Source organism: Hibiscus syriacus, unplaced genomic scaffold, assembly GCF_006381635.1.
Source record: "Hibiscus syriacus cultivar Baekdansim isolate YM2019G1 unplaced genomic scaffold, ASM638163v2 tig00113725_pilon, whole genome shotgun sequence".
NCBI classification, from domain to species: Eukaryota; Viridiplantae; Streptophyta; class Magnoliopsida; order Malvales; family Malvaceae; genus Hibiscus; species Hibiscus syriacus.
In genome coordinates, this window is record NW_024063471.1 from 15,051,236 (window position 1) to 15,063,622 (window position 12,387).

General features: G+C 33.5%; 1 protein-coding gene across 1 annotated transcript; it reads right to left on the bottom strand.

Moving 5' to 3' along the window:
* Positions 1 to 11,318: 11,318 nt before the first annotated feature.
* On the bottom strand, positions 11,319 to 11,792 carry LOC120187698. The gene has a single exon (XM_039191354.1). The coding sequence runs from the start codon at positions 11,790 to 11,792 to the stop codon at positions 11,319 to 11,321; it is 474 nt and encodes a 157-aa protein (XP_039047285.1).
* Between the last annotated feature and the right edge of the window lie 595 nt (positions 11,793 to 12,387).

Genomic DNA, 12,387 nt, shown 5'->3' on the forward strand with positions numbered 1-12,387 from the left:
TTGGTTTAAATGTTCTCTGGTTCATTGGTCTGGTAGCCTCTGTCTGAATGATTGTTCAACTTCAGAGCCGAATGGTTCTAATGGTTTACTAGTAGATCTCAATTTCATGCAATAAAAACCTACAAAAGAAAATAATAAACTACGTTAGACTGAATAAATATAAGGTGACAAGAAAAACTTGTTATGGCGAATACAAATTTCGTTAGTTACCAATCCCCGACAACGACGCCAAAAACTTGATCGCTTGTAAATGTATATGCTAAGGCAAGCAATTATGTGCAAGTATACACAATCGAATCAAGTAATATAGGTTAAGTGAGTTATCGCCTCCTCAGGCATTGGTCGAGAATTTTAATCTTCACCACAACTAGAACTAGTTGTCACAAGCTAATTCCTACTATCTTGTCAAACTAAATAGATAATATTAATAAAACAAGGAAATACTATAATGTATGATTGCAGAAAAGTTTGGTCGAGACAAATTAAATATGCAGACTACTGAAATAAAACAAAACAAAGACAAGTTTTGATTTAAATATAATTCAAACAACCTCACATATTCAGACTTATCACATAGAACTTACGCTAATCTTTTGTATTGACAACAATTATCCTAAGTCTAGAATGAATTATTATGTTTTACTTAAGCTGCCCGATAAGATTACTAAGTATTCTTAGACGGTTGCTATGGCAATACTACTTAGCGTTAACTACAACCCTTAGTTTGTCAGACTGTTGTTGTAGAAATACCTCTCAATGTGAACTATAGTCGTTGTCTATCCTACTCTAGTGTCTATCCCTTTTAGTCAATTGAAACCAACTCCTTATCTCTAAGGTAGACAAGTTAGAACATCACCATCACGGATCCATTCCATTGTTCACATAGATCTATCTTAATTCTCTCGAATCTAAGAATAACTATCTATACAAAAGGCGATCTCTCGATACTCTTAATTACCAAGACATGTTTCACCAATACCCCAGGCAATGTCTCAAAGTTCTTACAGTGTCAAGGTAAAATATTCAAACAATGAACAAAATAGTCATGAGGAAAATCATAATTCATCATTCATAAAGCAGAAAATAATTGTTTAGGCAAAATAAAGATTAACACCAAGTAAGACAGTCATGGTGCTATAAAAAAGTCATCCAAGTATCATCGTTTAAAACAACCCCAAACATGTAAAGAATTTAAGAACAAAGGAAGAACGACTCCCAAAATTGGGGGCTCTGTCATGACAATTCTGATCAGTACCGCGCCTGCCCTGGTGATCAGCCTCTCTCTAGACCTGATCACCGCTCTGCTATAGCCTGGCTATGGAGGACACCAAGGAAGGTTGGTTGGTAAACGCTGGAAAGCACTGTAGTTGCTCGCTCACACATTCAGCAAAGCTCTTTTCTCTTCTTCCTTGCCTCTTTCTTCGGCGGCTACGGCTAGATATTTATAGGGAGGAATCTCCTAGGGTTTCACATGATTTGAGATTCCTTAAATAGGTGTTATTATTCGTCCAGACTAAAAAAGGAAAGGAGGCTGACAACTGTCAGAATATTTAGGGCCTGCTTGCACGTGAAGAAGGTTATCCAGCTGGCATGTAACATAGGCGGTTTCGTCATATCCACTTCAGACTTTGCAGATAAACCTTGCCTTGGCAAGATAAATCTACTCCTCAAGTTCTTCTCTGTTCCATTGGCCCTTTTAAATTACATTGCCGCGACTGAAATGTTCTTCCTCTGTAAGTTTCCTTCACATACACAATCCACACAAACCCTTTCTCCTCAGCAGCATCAGTTAAACCAAATAAATATTGTCGAAGCAAAACTTATCCACCACAAGCAAATATAACCTAAATGTAATTAAAATGTTGTGCTTACTTTGTTTAGACGAGCAATAACTTAAGTGAAAAGACTAGAAATTGAGTATTTTTACGAAGTTATCGCTCCTCACAATGACACGCTTGGGCGAATAAATCCCCGCTCTAGAAGTTCTTAAAATTTTGCCTTAAGATTCTTTAGCTTTGTGGGTGTTAAGAGATAGGGAGTGATGGACACTGGAGTTGAACCTGGCATAACCTTGATGCCAAAATCCAATTCTCTATCAGTTGGTAAACCTGAAAACTCTTCCGAAAATACATCAAGAAAGTCTCTCACTTCACGAATCTCCTCTAAAACTAAAATTGGAACACGAGTGTCAACTACGTGAACAAAAAATGCTTCACAACTCGCTCTAATCAACTTGTGGGCCTTAAACAATCCTCGAGGTACAACTGAGCTCATTGCTTGCCATTATGATCTTCTGAATTACAAAATTTAAGTTGCTTAGCTCTACACCTCAGACACGCATCGTGCTCGGATAACCAATCCATTCATAATGCCTGCATGTCGGGGCTGCATGATCTTGGTTGAACCACCACTACTCGCCATAGATGTGGAGCTAGCAGTCTCTTACGACCCTCTAGTCATTACCAATTGACTGGACCCTATCCCGACCTTTGAGACTAAGAAGCTAGAAATCTCTAATAGGGGTGTTAAAAAATATTCGTCCCGGATGACCTGACCTATTGACTCACTGACCCGATCAAAAATTATCGGGTAATTATATTAAAAATACATGAATTTTCAGGGGTAGGTACTCGACCCGCTAATATTTTTTGGGTTTTCAGGTCGGTCTTGGGTCATAAAATATTACCTAACCGGGTACCCAAAGACATGATACCCAATACTTTTTTAGCTTAGTTTTTTTATACTTTTTAGTATATTTTATTACAAGTTTAAAACACTAGTAGGCATGCAAAATTCTTACGAATCCCCTTTTCCCAATCCTAAATTAAAAAAATTCAATTCCTCACTCTCACAAGCCGTCGTTTAGGCGTTCACGCACGATCGTCGGAAGATCAAGCGGGTGAGAGACCCAAACTAATGCTTCCATTTCATTGTCCCTCAGTGTTTTCATTTCATCGACTAGTCAGGTATGTTAGAGACCCAAACTGGTAAGTGTAATTCATTTCTCTTACTTTTTAATTGTTGTAAATATTTGCATATTCTTTCTTATTTTATATGCATCTTCTTTCTTAATAATAGACATTTTTATGTTATCAAAATTTTAAAATTTATTAAACTCAATCCTCAATTTAGGTCAAGTGTGAAGGCTTTTAGTTGTTGAAAGCATGCGATCTTGTTCTTTATAAAATAAATTAATCTTAAATTTGGATTATGTAATTTCTTTAGTTTCTTTATCTTTAGTTGCGTTTTTGTTAGACTTTTAAAATTTATGTTTATATTTGGATTATGCAATTTGAATTTTTAAACTTTATATTTAGATTATGTAATTCATATTTTTAAGCATTTAAGTTAGTTTGAATTTTATTTTTTCAGAAAAAATTAGTGCATATTTTTTTATTTAAAATAAAGGAATTGGGTACCATATTATCCGAACCAGCGGGTACCCTGATTATGCTAGTTCTCGACTTACGGGTACCCTAATATTTCAGGCCGGGTTATGGTTTGATTTTTAAGTACCCAAAAAGTTCGTGTGCCCAGTACTTTAGGTACCTAAAAATTTAGGTAGTTGATATTTCACACCTAATCTCTACAACCCTCGGGAATATCTGGCTCTCTTGGCTAAAGTCTAGGATGATCTGACAGTATTAGACATATACGAATTTTCCCCACAGAGCTACTCGATAACCTATCCCTCATGCTCTGAACTTACTTATCCACTTTTTCTTGACGGGTCAACTCGGAGAAGACTCTAGGTGGATCGGCTGCTAAGTCAGTGAAGATGTCTATATTGAGGCCCTTCCTGAACCTCCTATAGTGGTACTTCTTGGTCGCCACTAACTTTGGTGCATAGCGGCTCAAACGTAACAACTCGCTCTCATACTCATACATGAAGCGATCACCTTGGGTCAAGTGCAAGAATCAAACCCTCGTGTTATTGTTGTGGGCCTCATCGATGTACTTTTATGTAAACTCTTATAGAAATAGCTCCCAAGTCGGTCTCTCTGGCTCTAGTGTCATCTTCATGGTCTCTCACCAATCTATCGCATCACTTTTTAGTAAGGTGGTGATGTACTCTAACATATGATCTAAGGTAAGATATAGGTTTAGCAGAGTGAGAAGGCGCTCATAAAGCCAATGGTCAACAACTACAAGGTCTTCGTCATCTGAACCTAGAAAATTGGTCATCTTGTAATGACGAAGTCTCTTTATGGGGGACTTATGATAGGCTACTAGGGTAGAATATATGGAGCAAGTGCAGCGGTGGCTCTACGAATGGCACTATCTATGTGCTTCAACGCCTAAGTGATGTCTCTAAAGAAGGCCACCTCATCTATGTCCACCTCCTCTTGGATACCTATGTCCTCAGAGTCAGGAACAAAGTTGTCTCTTATGTCTCCATCTAGAGAGACATGACTCTCCTCACGACCCTCTTGACTATAGGTGGGATCATCTGTCATATCGTACGAGTTTTTAAGAAAAGATAAGAGTTAGCATCACCATTTCCATACATTTAAGTATACTTGAGGCATGTAATTCATCAACAACTAATAACTCTAACTCGCAGGTCCAAGGAAAGAATAAATATGATGCTCTGATACTACTAAATGTAACATCATAATTTGATCTACACGGAAATATGAAAAATTACAATATTTCATGGAACCACCTATGTGGATAACCCTTTTTTAAATAAATCAAATGCATTCATAAATTTAAGACAACATTAAATACTAAATATAATATAAGTATACAAAATATGGGAGAACTCCCAACAATAGTCTCTAAAAATACATAAGTTTAAAAACATATTTCATGGCTGAAAAATGCAATAAGGTCTATGACAGTACATGCCCACCACAATACTTGAGACTTACTATGGAAATGATCAAGTTTGAATATTCAGTAGTCTAGTGAAAGGCTCCTCAAATTGCCACCTAAGAACATGAGCACGGAAACACGTTTTATACACTAAGCTAACAAGCTCAATGTCACACAAATAACTATACTACATGCATCCAACATATGAGTATAATACATTCATAGCCATGAAATCATTAGTACATTTATCATGTAACAAAAGTAAGCATCATGGTGTAGCTCGAGGTTATTATAGCATCACGGAACTCACACCCCTTTTTTCCTTCTAAGGGTATCTTGGGTAAGATCTGGGTCACATAGTATCAGCATCTTATAATACTCTAAGCTTGGTCTAGCTCACATTGCGATACCTCACCAAACTAGTCTATTCCTCTCAAGTACTCGAGACATGTATGGGTCACCTAAACTCAGTATAACATCTAAATAGCAGTTTAAATGCCATAGTACTAGATTAGATATATATGGATAATCCCTACTCTTCTATTGAATTGTCATACAAGTAACTCAAGTGTCATCGTCATTTCTCAAGCATCACACAAGGGCATAAGTTTTTTGGAACTTTATCTCATTAAGATCTTATGTTATCACACAAATTATTGATATTCTCAGTTCTAAGCTTATTGAATAGTTTTCACCCTAAATAGAACCCCGTTATGGCTCTCTAACATAATCCAGGCTTATAGCCCATATATTCACGATGGTACTGATACTCCTCCTTTGGTATCGCTACTTTCTCAAGTATCGATATAAAAATAGCCTATTGTATCCATGACACAACACTCTGTATCAATACCCCAATTTAGGGTATTAATACTCCCATTTTGGGGTATCAGTACTACCCCAGGTATCGTTACCAAAATTACATTTGATGTTTGGAAGCATTCACTAGCATCGATAACCCTACCTTGGTAGCGATATTTCCCAATCATGGCATCTTTGCTGACCTAGATACCGTTACCAAAATAGCCCACTAAATCTGACCAAGTTCTCAGGTATCGATATGAAGCTCTGTAGTATCAATATTCCCCCTAATAGTATCGATACGCCTTGAATGGGTAGTAATACCCTACACACACTAGCCCTTTGAATTTTCCATTCTAAACGAACATTATATGTATTGTTCATAGGGTGTCGATACTCTCAACCTAGAAAGTCATGCTTCTCTCGTGTAAAACCTTCCAAAATACCCCTAAGACTGTCCCAAGGTCCTCAAAGTGTATTTAAAGCTTATGTATAGTCAAGGTGTCATGAAAGGCCGCCATTTTATGCATGAACAACATCAAATAACTATTTTTATACTATAGGTCTAGATACAACCCAAATAACTCATACACCATACAAGCACCAAAACTACACATGTTGATCTACAAGTAGTAAGGACAGGTTAAAAGTGTGTTACATTTCTACTAAAAGCTAAAGAATCAACCCAAGGCTCACTGAAGTACCACTTTCTCTTTTCTCTTGCCTTTGGAGTTTTCCCCAATTTCTTTCACTAATCAGAAGCAATAAAATGAGTTACTAACTCATCTAAAGGCTTATGAAGGTTAGAAACATGATTCTAAATCTCTAAAAATAGAGTGGGAACACTAGGGAACCTAAAATCCAAAACCTACTTTAAACCCCACTTATGGTTTTCCATTGCCAAAACTTAAAAAAAATGAGTTTAAGAAGAAGCTAGAGGATTGTGGATTCTATTTCTTAACTTAGATTTTTGAATTGGAAAGTGAAGTTTACAAAGTTATCATATTTTCTCAACTACAATATATGAGATGAAGAATTGAGTTTGGATGGAAAGAGAAAGAAGACAAATGTTGATGAAAAAGATATATGAGAAGTCTACATATTGACATCATCTTCTTTTAATGAAATTTAGCCTTTGAAATAACTTAGGAGTTATTTTCTCTCCTAGTCCTCATTTTTTTAGGTCTAGTTCAAAAACACCTTTTTGGGCCTTAATGGGTTCAAGCCCAAACTAAAATAAGCCAAACTTAACCCAACACAACTAATGGTGTTTTGTTCTACTTAAAACACACCTGGGTTTACCCAAAACTACTAACTCAAAAATCAAGGCGTTACAAAACATTTGGCCCATTGCAAAAATTACAACAATTCATGTCTTACTAGCTTTGATTGCTAGCAAGTCTTAGAAGTTGTGGCAGATGGATATCAAGAATGTTTTAATAACCTGAGTAACTTAACAAGAACATCTATATAGAGAAACGAGAGGCTTTGAGAGCAAGATCCATCCCGAGTATGTCTACAAGCTAAATAAGACATTTTATGGCTTAAAATACACTCCAAGAGTATAGTATGAGAAAATCGGTGAGTTTTTGGTAGAAAGTGGATTTATAGTTTCTCATTCAAATTCTAGTTTATTTGTGAAATAAAATCAAGAAAAACTAGCCATAATGCTAGTATATATGGATTACTTAATCATCATGAGAGATCATTACTAGGAAATCCAAAAAAAAAACAATAATAGAAAATCATTCTATTATATTTTATATAAAGGAACTTGGATAACTCAAGCATTTTCTTGGCCTCTAAGTGGAGCACACGAATGAAGGATTATTTATAGGATAGTAAAAATATGCAAAGGATTTTTTACATAAGTAAAAGATGTTTTACTGCAGTCTTATCTCAACTCTTATGGATGTTAATATAAATTATAAGCTGATAAAGGAAAAAGTTTAAAAGGTGTTACAATATATCGAAAATTGGTCAGAATTCTTATCTGTCTCATACTAAGCCAACCAGACATAACTTATGCAATTAGAGTAGCTAGTCGATACATGAGCAACCCAAATAAGCTTAATCTTACATAGTATGATGCATCTTATGGTATGTTTTGTACAAGAAACAAAGGAATGTCAAGTTGTTGGATATTGTGACGTTGACTATGTTGGAGATTATGATAAGAAACAATCGATAACGGGATACATGTTTATTCTTGGATTAGGAGTAATATCATGGTCAGAAGTCTTATATATTTCACACTAAGTCGACTAGACATAACTTATGCAATTAGAGTAGCTATTCGATACATGAGAAATCCAAATAAGCCTAATCTTGACGTAGTACGACGCATCTTATGGTATGTTAAAAGCATTATTAATTTTGGTATTTTCTACAGGAAACAAATTAATGTCAAGTGGTTGAATATTGTGACACTGATTATGTTGGAGATTATGATAAGAAACAATTGATAACGAGATACATGTTTATTCTTGGATCAGAAGTAATATCATGGTGTATTAAGAGACAAACAACAATATCATTATCAAACATTGAAGCAGAACATTGATCGATAGCATACAACACAAGAAAGTACTTGGTTGAAGCAACTATTAGAAGATATTTATTAGCCAATAGATTATCAAGTAATACCTTTTGGCGATAACCTATCAACCATATGTCTAGTAGAGAATCCAGTCTTTCATGCAAGGACAAAACATATAAAGTGTACCATCACTACGTTCGCGAGAAGGTCCTTGAAAGGGAAATCAAGATGGTGCCACAAAAAGTCAGATGGACAAGTTGTAGATATTTTCACGAAGAGTTTGAGTTGACCAAAGTTTGAGAAGTTTAGAGAAACACTTGGAATGGTCAGCAAATCATCCACATAAGGAAGTTTGCATTACGGATGAGAGTTAAAAATCAATATAAATTCTAGGGAAATCTATAAGTGTCATTTTGTATATATGTATATATATATATATATATATATATATATATATATATATATATATATATATATAGTTATCCATAAACTAATATAGATATTTATAATATGAAATGGTTAAGATGTTTACATGTGTTAAGAATCCAATAGTCACTAGAATCTATAAATAAGGGCGATCTTTACCATTGTAGTAAGAGTGAAAATGTGGGAAAAGAGTGTCAAAAGTGTGAGTTAGAGAAAGAGAGCTTAGAGGCAGAGAAGAGAAAAATAGTGGGGTAATGATGTCATCTTGTAATTGTACTTTAGTATTAATGAAAATGTTCTCTTTTCTTAAGTTTTTCAATTATGCCTTAGTTGTTTTAAGTTCTTAGTGCACTTGTATTAGTTTTATTATATGGTCAGCCATGCTGCCTGATTGATATATGATCGGTTAGCGCTTGATTGATATACGGTCGGCTCTGCCACCTGAATGATATATGGTTAGCATGTCGCCTAAGTATTATTGTGCACTAAGAATTCATAAGATAAAAGGCTAACCAACGTCAAAAGAGTTGGTGTAATGTTACTGATATATCATAGGTCCTCTGTAGTGGGTGAGTTGGGCTCGTCAAAGTGTTCAACACAAATTTTAAAAGTTCATGGGATAATGACCATATTAGTTAAATTCATACGGTAATTTGACTGAAAATTTTTAAAGGCTAGATTGATAAAGAAAAAGTTTAGGGATCAATTTGATCAAAATTATTAACTCGAGAATTGATTTGTTTAAGCCATATATCAAATATGAATATAAAAATATTTTAAATAATAAAGTAAAATATACTTTTATTTTTTACTTATTTGAATTAGGGTGTGTTTTCGATCATGTCATGTAGAAAAAATTTGAGTTTGTCGAGTTTACGAGTATCATTTTATCATTCAAATTTTCTGACTCTTTTTTGAATCGTGTTGTGTTTATGAAATTTGAGTCAAGACAAATCAAATGTATTTGTTTGAGTTTCTATTAAAATTTAAATGTAATTATTTATCATTATTACTAATTGATAAAAATTTTAAAAATTATCTCTAGTCATATATGATGTACATATATATTTCTCCGTATTCTTTTAGCTTGTGTAAGTGAGATTTGTAATGTTATTTAGTAAAACAAATATCATATAAATTTTTTAATATATTTATATTTATATTTTTTAAAGAATGTATTTTGAGGAAAATTGATGAGAGTATAAAGGAGTTAATGAATTAGAGAATAAAAAATATGTAAATAGTTGTAATTAAAGATGATGAAATTGAATAAAATGCAATGTTTAAGGACTGAATAGAGGAAAGAAAACATTTATTATCACAAAGAGGGATTGTAGTTACATAATTATTCTACAGTGAAAGAGGAGAAGTTGTTCAAATTTGATCAAAATGAACTTAAAATGGATGAAAAATTGAAAAAAAAAAATAGTAAAGGAACCAAAAAAGTTAAAAGACTAAATTGTAAAAAAAAAGTCTATAATAAAAAATGTAATTAAATCTATATAAGCATTCTACAATAATGAAAAATATAAGATTTAAATTTGATAAAAATAAACTTAAAATAAAAGAAAAATAGAAATAATTGATAAAATTACAAAGCGAATTATTTACCTAGTTAAACTAAAATGATGTCAATCTAGTTTTAATTTTTTTACTTTTAAAGTTTTATTTGATTTAAAATTAAAATTTGAATAAAAATCTGAACGAACTTAAATGACTCAGTTTATATAATTTAAAATTAAAAAAATAGAATTTTTAGAAAAAAAATAAAATTTTATTTGTCTAACACAAAACAACTATGCCTATCAATATTTGTTGAGGAAACGGGGGCACCGACGCTTTGATTGCTGCTTGAACTGAATCCAAGTAATTAGTATTGGTTGAAAACAGGGAAAAAATTTCCCACTAATAATAATGAGTTAGTCAAAAGTAATTTCTATGAATGTATAGAATGAATATTTAAAAATTGAGGCCTCCGGTTTGAATTTGATGGGTCATTGCCGGCTTTGCAAAATCACATGTTCATTAGCCAACCTTATCTGTGCTGGCAAATCACTGGAATGGCACATATTATCTCTCCCACCGACGGCTTTTAGAAAGCGGCTCATATATCTCCATATGTACTTGTATGCCCCTTATTTTTTTAAAGTTAATTTTATTATATATTTTGAATATTAATATCATATTCTAAAATATGTCATATCATTTATATATAAATATATTAAATATTTTTTAATAATTTATATAATATGCATATTATTTTCTCTACTCATAATTAAATGTAAACAAAACCACTAAATCTATCATACTTTTCGATTGTATTTTTCTATGGGACAATATATCTTGCATATTGAGCAATTTAGATCTAAATATTATATTGCATTAATAAATAAAAGAAATACAACATTTATCGTAATTATACCATTGACGATGCCAAAAATTAAATAAATGAAAAAAATACACTCCAATAACACATAAATCATATTATATTACAGGAAAAAATATTTTTTTTCACGATTCATCATTTGGATTACGATAACAAAAGAAAATCTGAAAACCCAAGAAATAACAGAACAAGAGAACACAAGATAAAAGAAAAAACGAATATAGAATGTAGAATTCTGCAGTTTTTCTGATGTGATGATCTGAATCATGAAGCGACGAATTGATAATTCATTCCCATTTAGACATTTCGTCGAACACCTCCATTCAAGCATTCCGAAAACCCAAACGATCAACCATAGATTTTCTTTTCCTTGCCAAAATTCTTGGAGTAGGCTAAAGAATCATACCTGCGAGTTTGTGGGAGGCCAACCTTATCAGATCCCATGAGTTTCTTGATCTCAGATCTCATCTTGTAAAAGACATGCATCCAGTTGCCTTTGTTGTGGCAACCCAGAACCCTAGTTTCTTCTTCGTTCATTTCAAGGTCTTGGGCAAACATGGGTTTCCTGGAAAGAACCCAAGACCATCCCCAATCCCACCATTTCCTGATGGAACTACCAGCGTAGTCCCCCATGGAAGACAAGGACTTGGATCTGGGGAACGCCCATGACGACGGTGATGGTGAATAGGTGGAAGGGTGTAGCTTAAGAGACAAAGAGGAAAGCCTCCTTCGTAACGCCGGCAATGGCGGCTGCTCATTTGATTCGGTTTGAGAGACGGGGAGGGCTTGGCTCCTTTGAAAGCTGTGCATGATGGAGCTCATTGCCGACTCTCTAACAAGAAACAAGAAACACAACGAGGAATGGTTGATAATGGTGTTAATTCTATGAGAAACAAGAGAAGAAAAAGAGGTAGAGAGGTGGAACGTAGTGTTCACATGGCCTATCACTTGACTATTTTATTCTCTCTCTCTTTGTAAAAGACGAAGTTTGAATTCTGAAATAACTTTTTCTTTTTCTTGGCTTAATGGGAGGCCGGAAATTGGGAAATTTTAGGTGTTGTTTAATCATTAATCATGGTAGATCCATTGTATTATTCGTTTAATACAATAGGTTAAATTCATATGTAATGATGACTTTATTTTAATTTATATAAATTTAATGTTTTAGCTCTTTAGACATGTTTAAATTATTAGAGAGTTTTTTTTTTAAGTATTCTAGGCTGATTAAAATATAGTATATGTTTAAAAATTTTATTGGTCATTGAGAATGTATACTCACTTATAGACGTAGTTGAATGGACTCAAGATCCCTCGAAAAAATAATACTCCCTTTGACAATTGAAGTCACTTAATGAGTTCAAATTAATGGAGAAAGAAATTAAATATAGTGTACAACAACAATTTTATCTAAAAATAT